This window comes from Manis javanica, chromosome 3 (genome assembly GCF_040802235.1).
Source record: "Manis javanica isolate MJ-LG chromosome 3, MJ_LKY, whole genome shotgun sequence".
Taxonomy (NCBI): domain Eukaryota; kingdom Metazoa; phylum Chordata; class Mammalia; order Pholidota; family Manidae; genus Manis; species Manis javanica.
The window spans coordinates 8,456,646-8,477,864 of record NC_133158.1 but is presented as its reverse complement, the minus strand read 5'-3'; the positions used below and the strand labels follow the sequence as shown (position 1 = coordinate 8,477,864).

At 44.4% G+C, this 21,219-nt stretch overlaps 1 protein-coding gene and 1 long non-coding RNA gene across 24 annotated transcripts in view; one reads left to right on the top strand and one right to left on the bottom strand.

The window, feature by feature from the left end:
* Window positions 1–21,219, bottom strand: part of LOC140848310 (uncharacterized) — a 290,563-nt gene that overhangs the window by 29,554 nt on the left and 239,790 nt on the right. The gene's annotated exons all lie outside the window — the stretch shown is intronic.
* FHIT (fragile histidine triad diadenosine triphosphatase) overlaps window positions 1–21,219 on the top strand; it is a 1,286,968-nt gene that overhangs the window by 1,251,966 nt on the left and 13,783 nt on the right. For 2 of the 23 annotated variants that reach the window (XM_037019323.2, XM_073230792.1), the window contains exon 6: window positions 9,616–9,722. The exons of 20 other annotated variants lie outside the window; for them this stretch is intronic. In XM_037019323.2, coding sequence (XP_036875218.2) covers window positions 9,616–9,717 — 102 coding nt within the window. In that variant the 3' untranslated portion in view covers window positions 9,718–9,722. Of the gene's footprint in view, window positions 1–9,615; window positions 9,723–11,584; window positions 11,951–21,219 lie in introns of those variants that run through there. One more of the 23 variants, XM_073230790.1, reaches the window with a different exon arrangement.

Below are 21,219 nucleotides of genomic sequence, written 5' to 3'. Positions count from 1 at the left end.
GTTGTAGCTCAAATTCATCAAAATAGAAAATGGAATGTTTATGTTAACTTGACCTTGTGCTGTGTGTGGCTCTAAGAGCCGAAGCTAGGGCTGGGGGGTAGAAGTTGGTGGAAGGGAGATTCCAGCTCAGAATGAGGAACTAAGGCCTCCCGGCCGTGTGTGCCAGTTAGGGCAGACTGTTCAGGGAGGAGCAGGGTCTCAGCCTGGGCGTGAGTGCCCCTCGGAAGCAGCATGGCAGAAGGGATCAGAGGCCGCATGCGCGTTTGGACTGGAGAACCTTAAAGACCTGTTTCAGACCCCGATTCTGGGAACTAGCATTTTTCCAATATTTGTTTCTGGACCTTTAAATAGATAACCTGAAATTATAGGAAGTTACGTTAAAGCATTTTGATGTTTTATCCTTTACTAACCAACGGAACTCCTTTAAACCCTTGAGCAGCAGTGAGGTGAGATTAATTAAAAGATTAGCACTCTTAAAAGATTCTTAAGGGGGATTAATGATGGCTGCATGAGAGGTGAGACAGAGAACTCCTCCCCAAACCACATATAATATGAAAATATAGTTAGTACAACTAATCCTATAAGAGCAGCAGGAAAGAAGACTGAACCAGACTGCACACACCTGGAGCACAGAGCAGACCTCACGAAAAGGGAGTGTATATCAGTGATACCAAAATAAGGAAAAAAAAAAGAAAGATTCTTAAGGGGTTTTCTTCATGAAGTTACAGCTCCCAACAATATTTTCAGCTGTAATGGGACTATCAAAGATACTAATTTTTTAAAAATCAAGCCATATGTGTATGAGCCAAGCCTGGAATTTTCATATGTGTTATATATATGAATATATGTACATATTGATACACACATATATACATATATATGTATATACACACAATCATCTGTTACGTACTGTTTATACATATAAACATAAATCTCAGGCATGCCTCTTCTACAGTGCCTTTTGAGCACCTCAGTAATGTATAACTGGGGGCTTCGATGCACAGTGAGATGTGAAAAGGTGCGGGTGTCTCTTTTCTAGCCTGATGGTCTTGTAATAGTCACAGGCCTGGCATTGCATTTTAATTTCTCACTGTGGGGAAGCTGTGTGCGTGTTTGTAGCTGCCTTACATCTCTCTGGTCTGTGCTGATTTCTAGATTATGGGCACTTACAGGGTAAATAATATGGACAGTGCAACCCACCACAAGGAAGTCTCATTTTCTTTCCTGTTATGTATTCTGGTTTAAAAAAAAAACAACAAGTATTTGAAATCCTCTGTGACAAAGATCTGCTGTCACGCATGGTAAGCTTAGTGTTTCAGCCACATCCAGGGCTTTATGTCTTCATTAAAGGAGGTTTTTACATGAGCTACAGAAAGGCATTTGGGAAAGGTTGGCTCCTGATTCGTTGGTACAACTCACACGGGCCAGGTTCTTTGAAGGACATTGGAACAGTTCCCTCCGAAATGAATGGATTTGTGAGTGACACAGGGTATGTTGCTTCCCATGGGTATGTGGAAGCTTCAGAGGGGACAATTCTGTAACCAGAGATCGTGTGGTCATGTTAGAAAGAAGAAACTTATGACCAATCGAGCAGAGTGGGGCATTGCCCTGGGACACAGATTTTATGTCAGTCCTTTTTTATCTGCCAACATGTGAGTCCTGGTGCCAGGCAACTGGCTGGTCGGTGCCAGGGTCGTTCTGCCAAACATATGGTGAACGTTCAGAAAGAAGTTTGCGGGTCAGCCTGTGTCTTCACTGCTCCATGGGCACCCCCACACGTGCACACAGCTTGCTGCTCACCTGCTTTCCTGTGGAAAGTTTCCCATTAGTGGGGCCTGATGTTAAGGTGATGGGGGGCTGTGCAAGCAGGTATCAAACCACGAAGTGGCAGGGCCAGGCTCAGACTCAAAGCTGGGCCCAGCTCTTGTCACTGGCCTCACCATTTCTGCTCCCCCCGTCTGGATTAATCAGGTCTTCACCTGATTAATATTCTGAGTGGAGCAAAAAGTAGGTACTTAATAAGGGTGATGTGGCTGCATGAATCTCCCACTTCCTTCTCTGTCGCACCCTTTAGGGTTAAAAGGAGGAGAGAGTCAGGCCCTTCACGCTCGTAGGCCATGCACAAACCTCTGTCCTCCCTCTCGGTGTTCATACTGGCTGTACACCCTCAGAGCAGTCTGCCCTGACCGCGTTGTCCGATGTAGTTCTCTTAGTCTCTCTCGTGGTAGTAGTGGACGTCACTGACTGCCTGCTTCATTTCCGGAGTGGAAGCCGCCTGCCCTGCGTACTCACCCCTGTGTGGGATACTACAATATGCCAGCACATGGTAGACAAATTACTACTTGTTGAATAGAGTGAGTTGTGCCAACAAATGAGTTCCAGTGCTTGGGGGACCTGGATTGTACACCTGCCCGCCACCCTAATTCAGCTTCTCCAGAGGCTTTCATCTTGAGGACCCAGTTGTCAGTGTCTAGAACACTGTGTTAAGCAAGATTCTGAGGCCATGTCTGTGGTGGTATATTTTTGGCTGTGTTTGCAGTGCAGACATTCCACCCTCCTTGAAGAGAGCTATCTTGCCGTAAAAGTGGGAACTGGACAGGAGGCCTTTTGTTTTACTGCATTCACATTGTTGAGGGCTTATTATGACTGCAATAGCAAAGAGCTGCTGGGTGAGTGCACGTCATTCCTCTGGGGAGCCCAGTAGTCACGCTGTGGGTCCAATGGAACTTAAGTCCAACGATTAGAATCAATCATCCCTTATACACTGTGGAAATCCATGATGAAAATTTTAGCAGGGCTGTGTCCTAAGAATAAGTCTGGTGCACGTTCCACTCTGACTATGCTGATGATTACCATCATCAAGCCCCCAGGGGCCCCTCACAGCCCGCTCTTCAGATGCCGTGATGTCATGGTGTAAGAAAGTTCCATGTGGTGGCCAGTCAGGAGGCAGCTTGGCAGGTCCGGAAGGTCCCATCTGGGGTTACATTTCTCAGACACACATTTCGGGTTAGCCTCACTGATTGCTCCCCTGACAGGAAGTGACTTTTTGAATGTTTTAATTGAAATCACCTCTGTACCAGACCAGGAGCGGTGGTTTCCCTTGGCTGAGCTGCTCCTAACAAGCTTCTGACGGGAAACTGCCCACTGCAATGTCTGGCCGGTTAAGGCGATGTTCTGGTGGCCGGCATGTACTCAGGCAAAGCTGAAGTGTCCACCTCGGTTCGTACAGGTTTCGTAGGGTACATGGGATGCTCGAAAGACCCTTCATAGTACAGTCAGCTGATTAATATCTGGCCCAAACTGTGTTGCTCACAATGTCTCATTTGCTGCTTTGACAATCAGCTTGACAATGTGATAACTTTAATGTGTAATGGCATAAGCAATTGGGTGCTGTTATAGTACAGTGGTTTGGCATAATTATTTTCCAGTGCTGTGATTTTCCAGTTAATAAATACTTTTGGGGGTTACAAATTCTTAAACATCAACACTATACTCCTTGATAATAGGATGCCGTCTATTACTGTAAGAACTTACTGCAACATTTTGGCCCACTAGCAGTAACCAACAAATGAGTTCCAGTGCTTGGGGGACCTGGATTGTACACCTGCCCGCCACCCTAATTCAGCTTCTCCAGAGGCTTTCATCTCGAGGACCCAGTTGTCAGTGTCTAGAACACTGTGTTAAGCAAGATTCTGAGGCCATGTCTGTGGTGGTATATTTTTGGCTGTGTTTGCAGTGCAGACATTCCACCCTCCTTGAAGAGAGTAAAAGCTTTGCTTTTACTCAAGCAAGTTAGGCTTAAGGCAAAGCTTTGGCAACTAATCAAATGATGAATGCTCTCTTGGTTATCTGAACTTTGCTCCATAAAGGGCAGAGAACTGGGCTTTGGGGACTTCACAGTGAAACAGGGAAGCAGAGCAATTTGGTGGCACTGAGAGGGCTCTTAACCAAGCAATTAGTCCAGGGTTCCAGTTCATAGGATTCCTCAAAGAGAGTAAGAAAGGAGGCAATTAACTTATTTTTGCAAAAGTAATATTTGAAGAACCTCAGGGTTCTAAGGAAGAAGAGATGGCCAGCGATTGGTGACACAAGACTTTTTTTGCATTAAGTGAAAGCAAGAGGTAACTCATTAGGACACCGAGAAAGCCCAAAGTGAGTAACTCTCTAAATGCTGGTTATTGGGCAACTAAAGGGCATTTGGTGGTTGGGGAGGAAATGTGTGCTCAAAGGATGGTGGCAGCACATGTGACAGAGGGACAAAGAGAAACACAACATCTGGAATCATGAAATGTAACTTGGCGCCAACATAGATGGCCTAGGAGGGCTTCCTGGGACTTGAGGCATTCAGGGACTGTGTGCTTGGAGAGAGGCACATGTCAGAATGGGAGTGATTTTCACACTGTGCAGAGCAGCCTGGAGCAGGGAACAGGGTCACTGTGCACATTACGAAGTGCCAGGAAGGAAGCTATTGGAGGCAAGGTGAATCTCCAGCAGGCATGAGCCCCCCTCACCAAGCACGCATGGTGCTACCTCCCGCTGTGCTGGATGGCAGGCACCTGAACTCCCCACCAGGCCTGCAGCCCTTCTTCTCCAACCCTTTAATGTCCTCTGTGCACCAAAAACAAAGTCCAGATTTCTCAGCCATCCCCATCCTGCCTGTCATTGGCCATCTCGCTCCCTCTTTCCTCAACGCCCTGGAATGTGTCATGTGCCCAACACATGCTTGTTGGCCTAATTGAAAGTAGCAACGGAGAATCAGATCTAAGAAAAGTAAGGATTTATTTCCCTATTCATTGAAATTATTTCCCTTTCAAGACTTTATGTATAAACACCTGTCTGAAAATAACCATCAACCTATCAGAAATGGTTTATTTAAGCTCTCTGCTCTTTATGTTATTTTACAAAACTAATAACAATGAAATACATGAATGCACTTTTTTTAGCAACACCCAAGTTTATATTCTGCTGCTTGCTTCTTTAAGAAGTGGCATTATATTGTTTTTCCCCCTTTGAAGACAGGTTGGCGTTTTACTACAGTTTAGTTTCACCTTCTGAAAAACATTTAAATGACTGTAGATCATGCCTCCTACTGTATTCCATTACAGAGCTAAAAAAAGGCCCCAGCCATGTGGGCATCCCGTCAGGGAATTAACTCATCACCCCTCATGCCTCCTGACCACACTCAGGGCCCGGGAAGGAGCGCCATGCCCAAGCCAGCACGTCCCAGCACTGCAGGCAGAGACCCTGGCAGCACCACCTTCTCACAGTCATTTCAGGCAGATAAAGTGGAATGACTGTAAGATACATTTTTTATTCTCTTTTCAAAGCTGTATAGAAACAGAATTCACATGGAGGAGGCCTCACACACTTCACTCTCTGTGCAACGTGAATAAAGACTATGGTCCAAGTTTCTGCAAACTTTGTAACTGTGATGTGCACTTCCCTCCCAAGACTATGCATGACATTGGCTGTGGCGCTGAGCATTTTCCAGCCAGGGGACTCCAGTCGAGTCTTGTTTAACTAATGGCACAGACCTGCTGGTAGGAGAACTGGAGGGCTACAGTGCATCGAGTCCAGACACCATCAATTAGAGAAATTGCTATTATTCTATGTACTACCAAGAAAGAAAGACACCCACAATTAAATTATGACTCACTGTTGATTGTAGGACACATTTTGATGTCAGGTGAAAAGGCGAGCACCTTAGAGCCAATGAACTATGGAATATAAATATGCTGGGGATTTACTCTGCATCTCATGCACTAATAACACGCCGGGAGTGCACAGAATGCTGGCCATGAATTTGATATGCCTTTGGACAGTCTTTTCCAGGATTCACAGTGAGGCTGGTTTAGGAGCAACTCAAAGCAAGCCAGACACTTCCTGTGCTGTTTCTCTAGGGGTCTCCTAGATTGCGTTACCAGACACAATACAAGAAGCCCAGTTCCATTTGCAATTCAGATAAACAATGGACATTTGTCATATAAGTGTGTCCCAAGTACTGCCTGAGATATGCTCAGACAAATTAACTGAGTGTCTGGTTTGATTTGCTAGATCTGGCAACCAAGCCCGCAGGATAATTTTGACTGCATTTGACCTTCATCACAAGCTTTTACTTGAGGACTTTAACCTTCCTTTCCCTGGGAGGAGCCCCCATTAACACTTTATTCATTCCTTTCCTTTCAACAGCCCTAAGGGTTAAGGATTATTGAAAGTCATTTTAGAGCTGAAGAAGCTGAATTTTTTCCACAGACTTCTATGCCTCATCAGATGATTTGGTTTGGATCTGAATTCCAATCATAGCTTTTGATCCTTTTACAGGGTATTTAAGGTCCAAAAGATCCGGGCACTGGGGAGCCACAAAGACAGGAAAGGCACTGTTCCTCCTGGACGCAGCCTCCTGGGGCTGGTCGGGGGCCACTGTCCCGGGCACAGGACATCCAGCCTAAAAGTAACCGTACTAGTAGCGACCGCAGCGGACAGCTGCTACGCGTCAGGCGCATCGCTACAACTCCTTTCTGACTCCCTTTTAGCAGAGGGGGAAACCGAGGCACATGGACTGGAAGGAGCTTGCCCTCATTGCTCAAGTCTGGGCCTCACCTGGTGGTCTTAGACAGCCCTTCCTGGACGCTCCTTACATGATCCTGCTCCCCCCCAGGCTCTCTGAGGTTACACTGTTTCTTTCTGAAACTAAACTGACTCTCTGGAAAGCCTTCCAAATGCGGTTAGTCCCTCCCCCAGCTGGCCCATTGGTACTGATCCCCTCATGCTCAGCACCCTCTGGTGTGTTCCCTCCCGCCCCGGTGCCCCCTGAGGACAGCGAAGGGGTCTGTCTGGTTCGGGGCGCCCGGGGCCAGCCCCTGCCATCGCAAGGACAGAACAATGATCTTGTATTAAGAACTAGTCACTGCCTCTCCCCGTGGCACCTGAGGTAAGCAGGGGGGTTCATCTGGGACAAAGCTCCATTAAAGCCCCAGGGAAGGAGTGCCTTTTGGACAGACCACTGTTTGAGGTCATTGGGAATTCTCTCTGTGAGCCAGCGATGGCTGCAGCCCCCAGGTTCTTGTTTGGCTCAGGGAAACAGAAATGCCCTCCAAACTACAGCCTGTTTAAATGCTCAGTCACCTGGGTGGCTCTTCTAGGACACAAGTCTTGCCCACTAGGATCTTTCCCAGACTCCCAATTTCTGCAGAGACTGAAAACTCACTCAGAAGCTCCTGAGCTAGATTAGCATCCTCATGTTAGTGGGGCAAACCTTGCAGGCCAGACACTCCATGGAACGGAAGAAAGAGGTTCTGGGACAGACTTTGAAAATGGTCTCCATTTTGTTGAAAGGGTCACGAGCAATGGGCTTAGAGGCAAATGTGTATTTCTGTATGTACGTGGACTCTAGCCACACACAAATGCAATGCTTCTCAACGGGAAGTATACCCTAGATTGCCTGAGAAGTCCCCAAACCCTGGTTGCCCCCAGACCAATTCAACCAGAATCCCTTGGTGAAGCCGGGCATCAGTATTTTTTAAGGTTCTCCAGGTGGTTCCAGTGGGCAGCCAGGATTGAGTACTACTGTTCTAAAGAAAGCCACATGCTTCCATCTGGGACTTTTAAAAGGCAGACCTCTGAAGTTTTAAAACCCATATTCAACAGAGCTTTGCAAATATGGTCGCTTTTGTTTTATGTATTTCCTATTTCCCATAAACAACTTCTAAGCGTCGGCACAGCGTTGCCATCTGTAAGGCATGTGACAATAGCAGACGGTTGCCTAATAACCAGGGAGGCATTAATGTGCACAGGCTCTAAATTATTTGGATTCATCTGGTCTCTGCGTTGATGAGGCCACTTAATGCTTGATTTCTGGGTCTTCCGATGGCAGTACAGGAAGGGAGAAGGTCGTATTTTCTGGGCTGTATATATTGTTGTCATCCTACTGAGTTGTTACAAGATGGATTTATGACAGACCTAAAGCTAGTATCAAAATGAAAATTAGTTCTTGAGTAGAAAAATAACAATCCCGTTGAGTCGCCTGTAGCCATCGCGTCATGTCTGCCTCCGCAAGGGAGGAAATGACTTCTAATGTGGTTTTCTTCCACTAAGGAGAATTAAATCTATGTGGCAAAATGTAAAACCAGTGTGCTAGCAGCCAAATTCTGGACAGAAGATCCATGACCCTCATCAACATGCTCGTGGCCTGGTGCTATGCTTGTGAACCTCATTCAGGCTCCAACTGTACCCTTAGCGGAAGTACAGCTCAGTGGAGAGCCAGGCCATCTCCCTGCTTTCCCTTCTATATCAAAGTTTGCTCTGAAATAATAGGGGAATTTCTCCATCTACTGCAAGCTGCCAGGGTGGGGGGTCTCTGGCTTAGATTTGGAGTGATTTTGACGTGAAAGGGCAAACATCTCCTATTTCAGTTGATAGGCTTTTTGATGAATTGGCAAGATTCTTTTTAAAGGCTGTGACTTCGGGGCGAATGGTCCTGGTGGGGTGAAGCAGGATCTGTGGAACTCTCTACCCCTCGTGGTGATAGACGAAAAGGCACAAAGTGCAGAGAACAGTGCCAGCACTACTGCCACCTAGTCGGGTGACGGTTGGCAAGGTGGAACGGAATGGTTCCTGCCTTGTGGACGGGTTGGTGTAAGGATTAAATGACCTCACTAAATGCACGTCAAAGAAACGGCCCTTTACATCATAGATAGTGGCCGTCGTCGGTGCCTCGATCCACTCAAAGGACTCAGCACACACTACTACGCCGTGCCTCCTGCCCGCAGCTCCATGCCCCGCGTTTTACAAGGTATAGAGCCACACAAAGGAGTAACACCCTGACTCAGTAAAACAGAATTGCAGTAGCAGTTGGAGAGGGAAAATTGAGCTCTTCTGATGCAGGGAGTTCCCAGGACATCCTCTCTGGTAGCACTGAAAGCTTATCGAATCTATATGTAAATCTGAGATATCTAAGATGGGTTTTTAAATAAATATGGGTATCTGAAGAGGATGATTCAGTTGGCTAAGACCAATTTGTTAATTTTTTGTAAAGTTTCCTCACTGATATTTTTGACAGTTTGCCTGCTTAAAGCCTTTTTTTAATGAATCTACTCTTATTTTTTTTTTTTTTTTTTACTCAGTACTCACAGCCCCTGGATTATTATCACACATTTTCTCGGGCTATTTTGGTTCATTGAACAGAATTGCTCACATAAGGAGGGTAAGCCACGGAGTACAGGTGAACCACAGGCCAGCTTGAGGGGATGATCCTGGGCAAGTGGAAAGGTCAGTGCCTCCAGGGTCAAGTAAAATAAATGGATGGTGCCAGCCAAGCATGCCATGGGAGAAATGGCAGCATGTCCCCCATCTAGGAACCCCCACTCCCAGCAGACAGTTACAAGGCATTGAATGGGCCACAGTGTAGCCTGATCTGGTGGTTTTATTATAAGAGTTGGGGGTGTGGATTCTTACCAGAAACCTGCCTACTTGCAAATTTTGGCAGCTACCCTCCCAGCCTCTGATCTGCAAATTCAGTTCACTAAACACAATTAGTGAACAAATACCACCACCACACTTGTTCAAGGGGAGCCTGTGGACCCCATAATGAGCCTGCTCTGTTTGTTTCCTCCAAAGCTCCAGAAGCACGACAAGGGGGAGGAGGACCGCCCGGCCCTGTGGAGGTCGGAGGAGGACATGGCAGCGGAAGCCACCGCGCTCCGGGCCTACTTTCAGTGATGCAGGTACAGATGCTATGCTTTACCCTCTCTCAGCACTCTGGGGGGCCTCAGCAGAGGGGCTCCCTGCCCAGGATGGGGACACTGCAAAGCAGCTGCACTAACATCCTAGGGCGGCCGCCTCAAAACACGGAGTGGAGAAAACCCTGACCCTTGAGGTGCCTACTCCAACCTCTGGGTCTCCTCTTCCTGTCTCCAGGCCACCTTCTCCAGCACTGTCCTGTCTGTCCACTGTCCTCCCCTCCCTTCCTGACCCTCTCCAAACTCATCTCCACGAAGCAGCCCAAGAGTTTGTAATGCAAGCTTGACCCTCGAAAAGTCAAAGCCCTTTGGGGCTCCCAGTCTCAGGCTTTAGCGCCAGGCTGCATGGCGCTGTGACCTGGTGGCACTCCCTGCCTCCCGACCACACCAAGCGGCACCCAGGCTGCCTCTTCTCCCTGGCTGATACTCCATAAGCGGCTCTCTGCGTGCCCCTCGGCTTTGGCTTCTAGGAAGCTCAGGCTACAGGGAAAGGTCAGGCATGGCAGAATTACTCTTTGCCTTCGTGTTGGGAGATCACAGATTTAAAACTCTTGCAGAAAGCTGAAGCAAATCTTTTCACAATGTATTATACACACCAAGTTTTTATACACTGTCGAGGGGCTCATGAATCTTCTGAAATTCAACAATTGTGTTGTCATGAAATGTTGAGGTATACCTAGACTACAGAAATTACCCATTGTTTATCTGAAATTCAAATGTAACCAGGTATCCTGTACTTTATCTGGCATCCCTGTTGATAAAGGACCTCTTCTCTAAAGAGTTTGTTTCTCAGAATTATGGCAGTCTGTATATGTGTTTGTATTATAAGCTGCTAAAGTATGTCAGATACAAATTAAAAACACAATTAGTGAACAAATACTGCTAGCAGCTGAACTATTTAAGATTGGGTCAACCACTTAGTGATTTTTAGGTAGAAAATACATTTGTTGTATCTTTGAAATACGTCTTTTTTAGTCAGTTTAAAATATATGTGCACTTGTTGGCCTTTCTCTTCCCAGCCTCCTTTTTAAAGTATTTTAACTGCTTTGAGACCCAGTACCAACTCCCTCTCTCCGTTATTGGTCTAGTATGCCGTTGTAGTCAGGTCTCTGCGTTCTAGAGGCTGGTTTCAGGCCCGTGTGTCATTGGTGTGTCAGCTCTGCATTCAGTGGCCTGGAGGGAGATAGTGTAGCACTAGCAGAAGCTGTCTTTGACATTTTATTTTAAGGATCAAGCTAGTTTACCTAGGAACATAGGCCTATGGGCATGACGGCACACCTCTGTCTAGTCCACTTCTGAAAGCCAGGGTGTCATTCTGGAATGTCCCATTCAAATAGGGTCACTGTTCTTCAGACTCAGCTTCCTAGGCCATTGTTTTGTTTTCCTTTCTGGGTACCTTATGTAAGGGGTACTCTCAGGCACCGATAAAAAAGTTCTGGGCTTTTCCTGAAGCTTGCTGGGTGGCACACTTGGTGTGGTCGGGAGGCAGGGAGCGCCCTGCAGCCTGGTGCTGCAGCCTGAGACTGGGGGCCCCAAAGGGCTTTGACTTTTCGAGGGTCAAGCTTGCATTACAAACTCTTGGGCTGCTTTGTGGAGATGAAAACAGGACTTTTAAGTCCTTAAAGACACTTTAGGAGGATTTAAACTTACTACCCGAGTTTCCTCTGTGCTTGGCTTGGTCAGTTTTTGCTTCCATCCTGCCTGGAGACCTAACATCTCCTGTCCCCCAAATGAATCAACGGGCCTTGTAAGTATTGACAGAAAGACATTCATTCTACTTACTATACAAATGATTACCACAGTGCCCGTGGGGTTTTTAAATAACTAATAAATCTCTCTCTTTAAAGGGCTTTGGTTACAGACCACACCTATCACCTCAGGGTTCCCCGCTGTCGGATGTGGGAAATGAGACGAGGGTCACGCCAGTGGCCAGCTGGCAACTTGGTGAGGCCTGAGGCACGTCCCACGGGACCTGAGGCCTCACCAAGAGCACCGTCCCCTCCACTCTGTAACGTGGTGTGATGCATAGTTCTCTTCAGAGACAAAGGGAGAGGACACGTCCTTTTCAAGAGACCTGGTTCTTTGATACCCGTTCTCCTGCCTCTTCAGAATCCATCTACACACCAAATGTTTACACAAGGTCAGGGGTTCATGACCCTTCTGAAATGTGTTAATAAATAGAGCTTTCCTGCAATGTTTGGACATACTTAGACTTAAAAAAGTTATCCATCATTTATCTGATCATAGCCTCAGCAGCAAGCCAATGTGAAGGCTGATCGTGCCCACTCTGCCATACGGTGCACTGCACAGCGTGCACAGCCGAGATGGCCCAGCCCTGGAATTCATAAGGGTGGCCAACATCAGGGAGAACTCACGAGTTCTTTAAGTTTTTAAATACACCATACTAGAGCAAACGTATCTCAAATAAGACAAATAGATTTTGTTTCTTCATTCAGCAAAACAGCAAATTACAAGTAGGAGGAGATATGTTCACATCATTGCTGCTATGAGCCCGATTTTCTTTTCCTTTTTTTGTCTTTTCCATGGAAGTAGCAACATTCAGATGTAAACCCTTACACGCATGCATACACCATATTTTACAGATACGATAGTAGGTTCTATTATTAGCCTATCTTGCAGATGATGAGAAAATCAAGACTCCATGGTGTTAAGTGTTTGTCTAAGTTAGTAAATGATGGAGCTCAGATCTCAATCCAACCCAGGCAGTCCAACACCTAAAGCCATTCTCTCTAGTCTTTTTACTGGGTCTGCTGATCTCCCTGGTTCCATCGTGAGGACTTCCTACCCTGCCGGACCGCCTTGCTAATGCCACCTGCTGCAGCTCCTGCCTCCCGGGCCACTTTGCCGCTAGGCAGCAGGAACTAAGTGGGCCTGGGCGTGCGCTAACTGATGGTGCGCTGCCTGCCCTGTCTTCCCCGCCACCTGACCATGGGCCTAAATAATGACCCTGGCTGAGTACAGTGCTCCCCAAACTGCATTAATAATTCCCACCTTTGTATACCACCAGGCTGGTATTATTTATCTTAAACTTCATATCTGAGTCTCAATGAAAATGAATATTACTCATAATTAGAAGGCAAGCATAAAACTAAGTCTGAAAGAGAAACAATGCTGATGAATTCCGAGTCCATGTAGTTGCTTGACAGTAGCCGCCAGGACTGAGATTCATTTTCCTCTTTGTTATAAGAGAGGCGGCTTCCATTAAAGCAGCATGAAACTCCAGCACCAAAGTGAGACTCTCCATCTGACCTTTTCAAAAGGACTAAGAGTAACTTACAGCAAGATTCAGGGTAGAACACCTGTGATCTGAAACAGGCAAATGGTTTCCATCTCTGGCAAACAGCACTGGAGATCAGAATTCAAACCCAGAGCAAGCCAGCTCCTCCAAAGCCAGTGCTCCCCAGGCCTCTCACCAGGCACCTGGGGGGACCCGAGTCCACGGCAGGAAGCCTGGCGTCCCGCCCCACTACTGCCACAGGCACACTGGCCCTCTGCTGAGTGCATCTATTTGAAATCAGTCCTCTCGGGAGACCAACGCTCAGGCCTCGGTCTTACCACTTGGGTTTGAACAAACATATTCCGGAGAAGAATGTGCACACCTGCACCCAGAGATGCCCGACGTAGGAAAAGCGGCTGTAACAGGCAACAAGCTGCTCCGTGCGGAAAGTTTGGTGTGGAAATGCCGATCGACCCCTCAGTCAGTGGAAACCACTGTCCAGGAGCTCCTTCATATAAACCCAGATTAATCCTCAGCATGACAAGACTAGCCCCAGACCACAGAGAGAAACATTCCCAAACTATCAACTGTTTCCTGAGCCCCTTGAAGCCCTCAGGGTACCAGCATTACCTTGGCTCTGTGGAAGAATTCTCATGGAACCCGGCAGAAAACCAAATGCAAATTCTCTTGGTTTTCCCTTGCTTGGGTTGGCGATGTACTCTCTGTATCCTTCACCCTGCAGAAAGTGACTTTGAATTGCAGTTTCTCAAGCAATAGTGAAAAAGAGACACTGCCTTCACCATGCATAGAAAACCCAACAGTGTGAGGGTTGCTGAATGAAGCTGCAGCTGTCTCACGCACCCCCAGACAGATCCCTGAGGCGGCTGGCCATCCTTTCACTCCAGGGATTTAATATCTGCCTTCTGCTTAGGTGAATGTAGGCACTCGCTCCCTACGCACTGTTCTGCGCGCTGGGGCAGGAGCTTCATGATGGCTCCTATAGTGTCAAGTCACATTAGAAGACAGGGGATCTGCCTTCCTTAGCTCACCTTACATCCTTCCAGGAACACACTAACCCTTTATTTAGGTATTCTCTACCAGGATTTGCTGCCTTTACACAGCCATGTTGAGTCTCCTACTTAATTTTAAAGCAGTGACGTGTACCACGAGTAGGGGAAGCTGTTATCACCTCCCTGTCCCCACTCCCGCCCTGTTTGAATTGAGGTTTGAATTGAGTGGGCTATGCTGTTGGTGAAATCGGCAAACATCACCCCTAGCTGCTGGGAAGTCAGAGCAGGTTTCTACACCCCGTTGTGTCAGTGGAGTTCATTTGTAATTCGTCAGCCTCTCCTCTGTGCATGCTGTTATTTTATAGATAATTGGTTGCCTCTCATTTACTCATAACAGGAGCTGTGCAAGTTCAAAGCAACTGAGTCAGCCCAAAGCAACATTATTAGTATTTAACAGATACACTGTCAAGGCAGAATTTCGACTCTGGCATTTTTTCAAAAATCACCATAATTTCAGCCACTGCACCATACTTATAGCATCAGCATGGACAGTTGAGGTGGACAAGGAAAGTACAGGCTTGCTTGCTAAGCACGTCTTCTGGTCACTGAATTGCACCTTTTGAAATCTACCCAACCAGCTTAGAAAAATGCTCCACCTTCTCAGAGAGGGTTTACTCTCAGCACAGCAGCCTCTGATGAGAAGGGCCCAGGGAGCAGATCACAGCCTCTCCTATTTTCTCAGGGGAGTTTTAACTGCAGCTCCTTGACTAGTTCGATACTATACCCACTGGGTAATCTCCATGAGGGGGTATCATCAATACCAAGGAAAAGGGTTGCCAATATGCTTTTGGCCATCACCAAATTGAGTGGGAATATGTTCTTCAGCATGGAAGTGCAGGAGAAGATCCCTTGTTTAAGGCTGATGTTACTTTAGTATGGTCAAAGCTCTTTACCCAAAAAAAGAGATGCATCGTCATAAACACAGCAATAGATTTCAGTTTGCTTTTTCCTTCTCCTCCAATCCATGTTTCTACTGGATTGTGCTGCCCCTCCTCCTCCTCTATGCAGATTTCATTTATAGAACCAGATTTCAGTGGCAAGGAATTATAGACTCTATTATTTGGATGAGATAAATATAAATCAAGCTCCTCTGGTCTAACCATGGAATCACAGTGACTTTAGAAAAAATCAAATCTACTGTCCCATTAAATGACAGACCTGAAAAACCTCCCTTTGTAGACGTTCTGAGACATTCCACCCCATGGCTCCAAAATGGATTTTACGTTTAGTTTATTTTTTAAGGTTTTCCTAAGCTCCAGCTTACTCTAACTCATACCCGGTAGTTCACACAAAAGATTTCCATGAGCCCTTGACGGCTACAGACCCGACAGCACTCTCCTGAGATTTGGCTCCTCTAGCGATGGGAATGCCCAGTGACCCATAGTTAATGTTAACCCTGATGAATCTTGGAACTACACAAACCCTCGGCACATAGTCCTTTCTGGGAAAGCTGAAAATGATGTGTAAGAGTATCAAGCTCTACTTGCATCTTGCAAGAGTATAATGACACAAAGCCTATCACCTCCACCTTCAGAAATGGTGACGTATCACACATCACTTGGGTACTTTTGTACAGCAAAAGCTTTCTAAATCCAAAGACTTTCTTTCTTTCTTTCTCTGCTTGTTTCTCTCTGTGTGGTCTCCATCCACATTCCCCATTTACTGGCCTCTGCCAGAAAGGAGAGTGGGGAGAAGATTCTCCTAGTGGTCACAGAGGTGAAGATTTAGAAAGGCTATAAAAACTGACATTAATATTCTCTGACCCATCACTCCGTAAGAGCTAATATTTAAACAATTCACTCCATTCTATGCCTAAAATGCCCCTCAGTCACCACTGATAGCATAAGTGCTCCATTATTCTGTACGTTCCAGGGGCATCAATCAAGTTATCATGTCGGTGCTCAGCCAGTCACTTCAGGACACACAAGCACCAGCTCTCAGTTGTGCCCCTTCTGGTGTCAATACTTCTCTGAGGAGCCACAAGACACTGCAGTATATTCACTGCCTTTCATTTATTGTGAATGGTGAGGAGTACAGAACATGAGTGTCTTATTTATTAAAGTCCGAAAAACAGAGGGAAGGGATGGTAGGGCTGAAGGAGAGAACATTTAGAGAGTCGGAATGGCCCACGAGGACTTGCTTGTCCCGACGGTGTCAGTAGAATTAGACCCTAGCCCAGTTCTACTCATGTGCCCTTGCTTCTTCCTCTTTCCCCTTATTTTGTCCTTCAAGAAAACGTGAGGCAGAATATGTCTTTTGGAGAGGAAAAGAGCCATACAAAGACAGGGAAAGAGAGTATGGGGGAAACTGTCCTGCAAACACACTCTTGCTCTTTGGTGCCCGACTCTTTTAGGGGAAGAACACCGGCCGCCTCCTGCTTGCCCTCTCCAGACCTGAATGTTCTGACCTCACTAGTTTAGTTCTCTGTACCCATTGTGCAGCCCTGTCACGGAGCAAACTTTGTTTCCCCTGCTAGAGTCCTTGCAAATAATTTGGAATCAAGAAAAAAGGTCAGGGGGCAGGTCATGCTTCCTCTGAAGCAAATGCTTATATCTTGAGCTCTACACAGGACTTCCTAGAATGTGCTTGGAAGAGAAAGAGCCATTAAGGTGAACATTACGGTTCTGTACAAATCATGCCCCAGCCCTCCCCCACCAAAAAAGGAAGGAAATCTATCTTTAAGCCACTTGTCCTAAGTACCAGGCATATCCACTGCCAAATCAAAGTATAAAAAGACAGTTTTCAGTCTCCTAAGAATGACATCTGGGTTGGTTTTTACTCGCAGTGGAAATATCTTTAAATAATCTCAGGTGACTTCCCATCAACATTGCCACTAACTCCCTGCACCTGGATGCATCACCTTTTGCACCCTCTGAATTACTGTGATGTAAAGCACTTTAATTATATTCTAGGCTTATTATAAGGATAACATAAAACAACACATACGAAACACGCTAACAAGAGCACCTCTAAAATGTGCTCCCTCTGGTTTAATACTTCTGAGAATCCAAGACATTTTCTATGTCCTCCTACCACCAATTATCATGAGTGGTGAAAATGGAGACTGTAGTGTCCATTAACTGTGCCCATATGCAGATTTATTATTTCCCCTGTAATGTCTATTATATATTAAAGATGATAAAATATGGAAATATGCAAGTTATGAGAAGTTTGTTTAAAAATTAATTAAAGAATAAATCTATAGGGTAGTATGCTTCCAGATCACCAAGAAAGAAAGGAAAAAGAGTGACTACGGCTTCTATTACTTAACAGACCAAATAATTTAAAACAAACTTCCCACTGTGCTCAGCTAGAAAAATTGTGCAGAATATAAGTGAGCATGTGTTAAAAGCAACAAGGTAGTAAAAGGTTAGAGTCAAGACCCAAGAGACGCCAGAAGTCCAGAGAGAAAAGCCTAGCATTTAGCGTCGCTTTCCCCCCAAGGGCACTTTTGAGTCTTGGAGAGGCAGATGGAGCCAATGCAATGAAAGTTGGGTTGCCAATGGTGAGTCCCCCTCTAAGTCTCCATACCTGGGTGGAAATGCAAAGATCTGGGAAAGTGATACCCTTAGAAAAAGAATGAACCAACCCTGGTAACAACTTCAGCCCAATTTCAAATCATCTGGACAACTGATAAAGTCTCAGCCCCACAAACTGAATCAAGGTGATCCCAAATGCCTAGTCCCATTAAGGTTCCAGGCAGGATCAAAGAAAAAGTCATATCTGGAAGAAAATAATACCAGCCGAGATCTTAAATTATTTCTAGAAGTATTTTTTTAACTAGAATGTCCAATACATGAGTGTGTGTAGACCCATACCACACACAGAGACCATGCAGAGAGAAGTAATACAAATAAAATTACAATTAAAGGGTATCTGAAATTGGAATTATCAGACGTAACAATAAAAATAACTGTTATTTTGTTTCTGGATAGAAAAGACAAGATTTAAAAATTTTTCAGCAGAGAGCTGGAATCTGTAAAAATAATGGAGGTATGAAAAATAACCAAATAGAAACTCTAGAATTGAAAAATGCAATAACCCAGTGAATGAACTTAGCACGTTTTTCACAGCCAGAAAGAGAATTACTGAACTTAAAGATGAGCTGTAGGACAATATTCAGAATATAGCATAAAGAGATGAAAGGAAAGTAGGAAAAAGCATGAGAGGTCCAAAACATAGAATGTAATGAGAAAGTCAAATAATTTATTCAAAGTTCCTAAATGGAGTTCAAGTGGAAGCTACAGTTAGTGGCTGAGAATGTTTCTAATCTGGTCAAAGCCACCAGTCCCAAAATTCAGGAATATACCAAAGCCAAAGCAGCATCCGCACTAGGTACATCATGATGAAACTGCAGAAAACCAAATGCAAAGAGCGAGTTGTTAGATTCAGTACTGAGGAAAAAAGAAATTAATTTTAAAGAAGTAATAATTAGGCCAAAGGCAACAAAAAACAAACAAAATAAGAAGACATGAATGCTCTAAAGAGCTTGAATGAAAATACCTGCCAATCTAGATTTCCATACCCATTAACATATTTGTACAGAATGAAGATGAAATAAACATATTTTTTGACAAAAGCTGAGAGAATTCATCACGGGCAGAGTCACACAAAAGGAATTGTAAAGAGAAAGAAATCAAATGAAAATCAGAAACAATTTTGAGCTGAATGAAGAAGACCAGAACTTGTGGATGCAACTAAAGGTGTGTCTAGAGAGTAATTTACTATTAATTATGACACATATTCATTGGCAGGAAATAAAACCTGAAACTGAATACACCAAACATCATTCTGGATATTGCCATCATTAAAAAGAGAACATAATGAATAATTTTAGACCAATAAGTTTGAAAATTGGGATTACATTGATAAGTGTCTAGAAAAAAATACACTGAACCCCAACTGCCACAAAGTAACAAAGAAAATATGAATAATTTGGTGAACATTTAGGAAATCATACCTGAATTAAAACCATCCTCACAAAGAAAATGTCAGGCCCAGATAGTTTTACTGGTAAATTCTACCACAGAAGAAACAAGAATCTGAATAAGAGTAAGATCCTTGATGAGAATCTTATGACTGAGGGGACAAATTCTGCTAGAGAAGAGAAGAAAGGGAAAAAGGGATTCTTCTACTCTTCAACTTGTACATGAATTTGACAAGAGCATAACTGAAAGAAAGTCTACAGGCTAATTAATTGCACATGGAAACACACATGCCAGACTCCTAAAAAATAGCAGACAGGTAGACAGAGTAATTTTGTGCATGTGTGTGTGTGTGTACATAGTCTATGAAAGGATAATACATTATGACCAATGAATGTTTCACATTCGGCAGTCTCTCACCAGACTAATAAAGAATAAATGATAGGATCATCTTAGTCATTGCAGAAAAAAATGTTTATCAAATTCAACATCCAACTTCATAAATGTACAAGTTCCAGGAAAACTAGAGGGAATTTATACTTAAAGGTGAAACATTAAATCCCATTCAGCTGAAATTTTAATAAGAATATTCACAAGCTGGGGGTACTATGCTCCCTGACTTCAAGCTCTTCTACAAAGCTACAGTAATCAAAACAATTTGGTACCAGCACAAGAACAGACCCATAGATCAATGGAACAGAATAGAGAGCTCAGATATTAACTCACCAATATATGGCCAATAATACACAATAAAGGAGACATGGATATACAGTGGGGAAAAGACAGCTTCTTCAATAACTGGCATTGGCAAAACTGGACAGCTGCATGCAAGAGAATGAAACTGGATTATTGTCTAACCCCATACACAAAAGTAAACTCAAAATGGATGAAAGACCTGAATGTAAGTCATGAAACCATAAAACTCATAGAAGAAAAACACAGGCAAAAATCTCTTGAATATAACCATGAGTAACTTTTCCTGAGCGCATCTCCTTGGGCAAGGGAAACAAAATCAAAAGTGAACAAGTGGGACACTAAAGAGATTCTGTACAGCAAAGGACACCATCAACAGAACAAAAAGTCATCCTACAATATGGGAGAATATATTCGTAAATGACTCATCTGATAAGGGGGTTAGCATCCAAAATATATAAAGAATTCATATGCCTCAAGACCCAAAAAATGAGTAGCCTGATTAAAAAATGGGCAGAGGACCTGAACAGACACTTCTCCAAATAAGAAATACAGATGACCAACAGGTACATGAAAAGATGCTCCACATTGCTAATCATCAGGGAAATGCAAACCAAAACCACAATGAGATGTCACCTCACACCTATCAGAGTGGCCACCATCCAAAAGACAAGAACTAACAAGTGTTGACGAGGATGTGGAGAAAAGGGAACCCTCCTACACTGTTGGTGGGAATGTCAATTGGTACAACCGTTGTGGAAAGCAGTATGGAGGTTCCTCAAAAAACTAAAAATAGAAATACTATTTGATCCAGTAATTCCACTTCTAGGAATTTACCCAAAGAAAAGAAAAATCCCTGGTTAAAAAAGATATATGCACCCCTATGTTTATCACCACATTATTTACAATAGCCAAGATATGGAAGCAACCTAAGTGTCCAACGGTAGATGAATGGATAAAGAAGATGTGGTACATATACACAATGGAATATTTTTCAGCCATAAAAAAAGAAATCCTGCCATTTGCAACAACATGGATGGATGTAGAGGATATTATTCTAAGTGAAATAAACCAGGCAGAGAAAGACAAATACAATATGATTTCACTTATTTGTGGAATATGAAAACAAAGCAAAACAGAATGAATGAAATAGCAGTAGACTCATAGACACTGAGAAGGGACTAGTGGTTACCAAGGGGGAGGAGTTGGGGCAGGTGGATGGAGAGGGTGAGGGTGATAAAGGGGCACAATAATTTGCAATCACAAAATAAGTTGGTCACAGAGATGGTAGTACAGCATGGAGAATATTGTAACATCTTTCTACATTGATAGATAGTGACTGCACTAGAGGGGGTGAGGATTTAATAATATGGGTAACTGTTGAACCACTGTATTGTACATTTGAAACCAATATAAGATTGTATATCAATGATACCTCAATTAAAACACACACACACACACACACAGAATATTCACTATTTGCCCTGTTATTTCACAATGTACTCATGTCCTAGCTAGTGCAAAAGTCAGAGCAATACAAGGTAGAAGGATTAGAA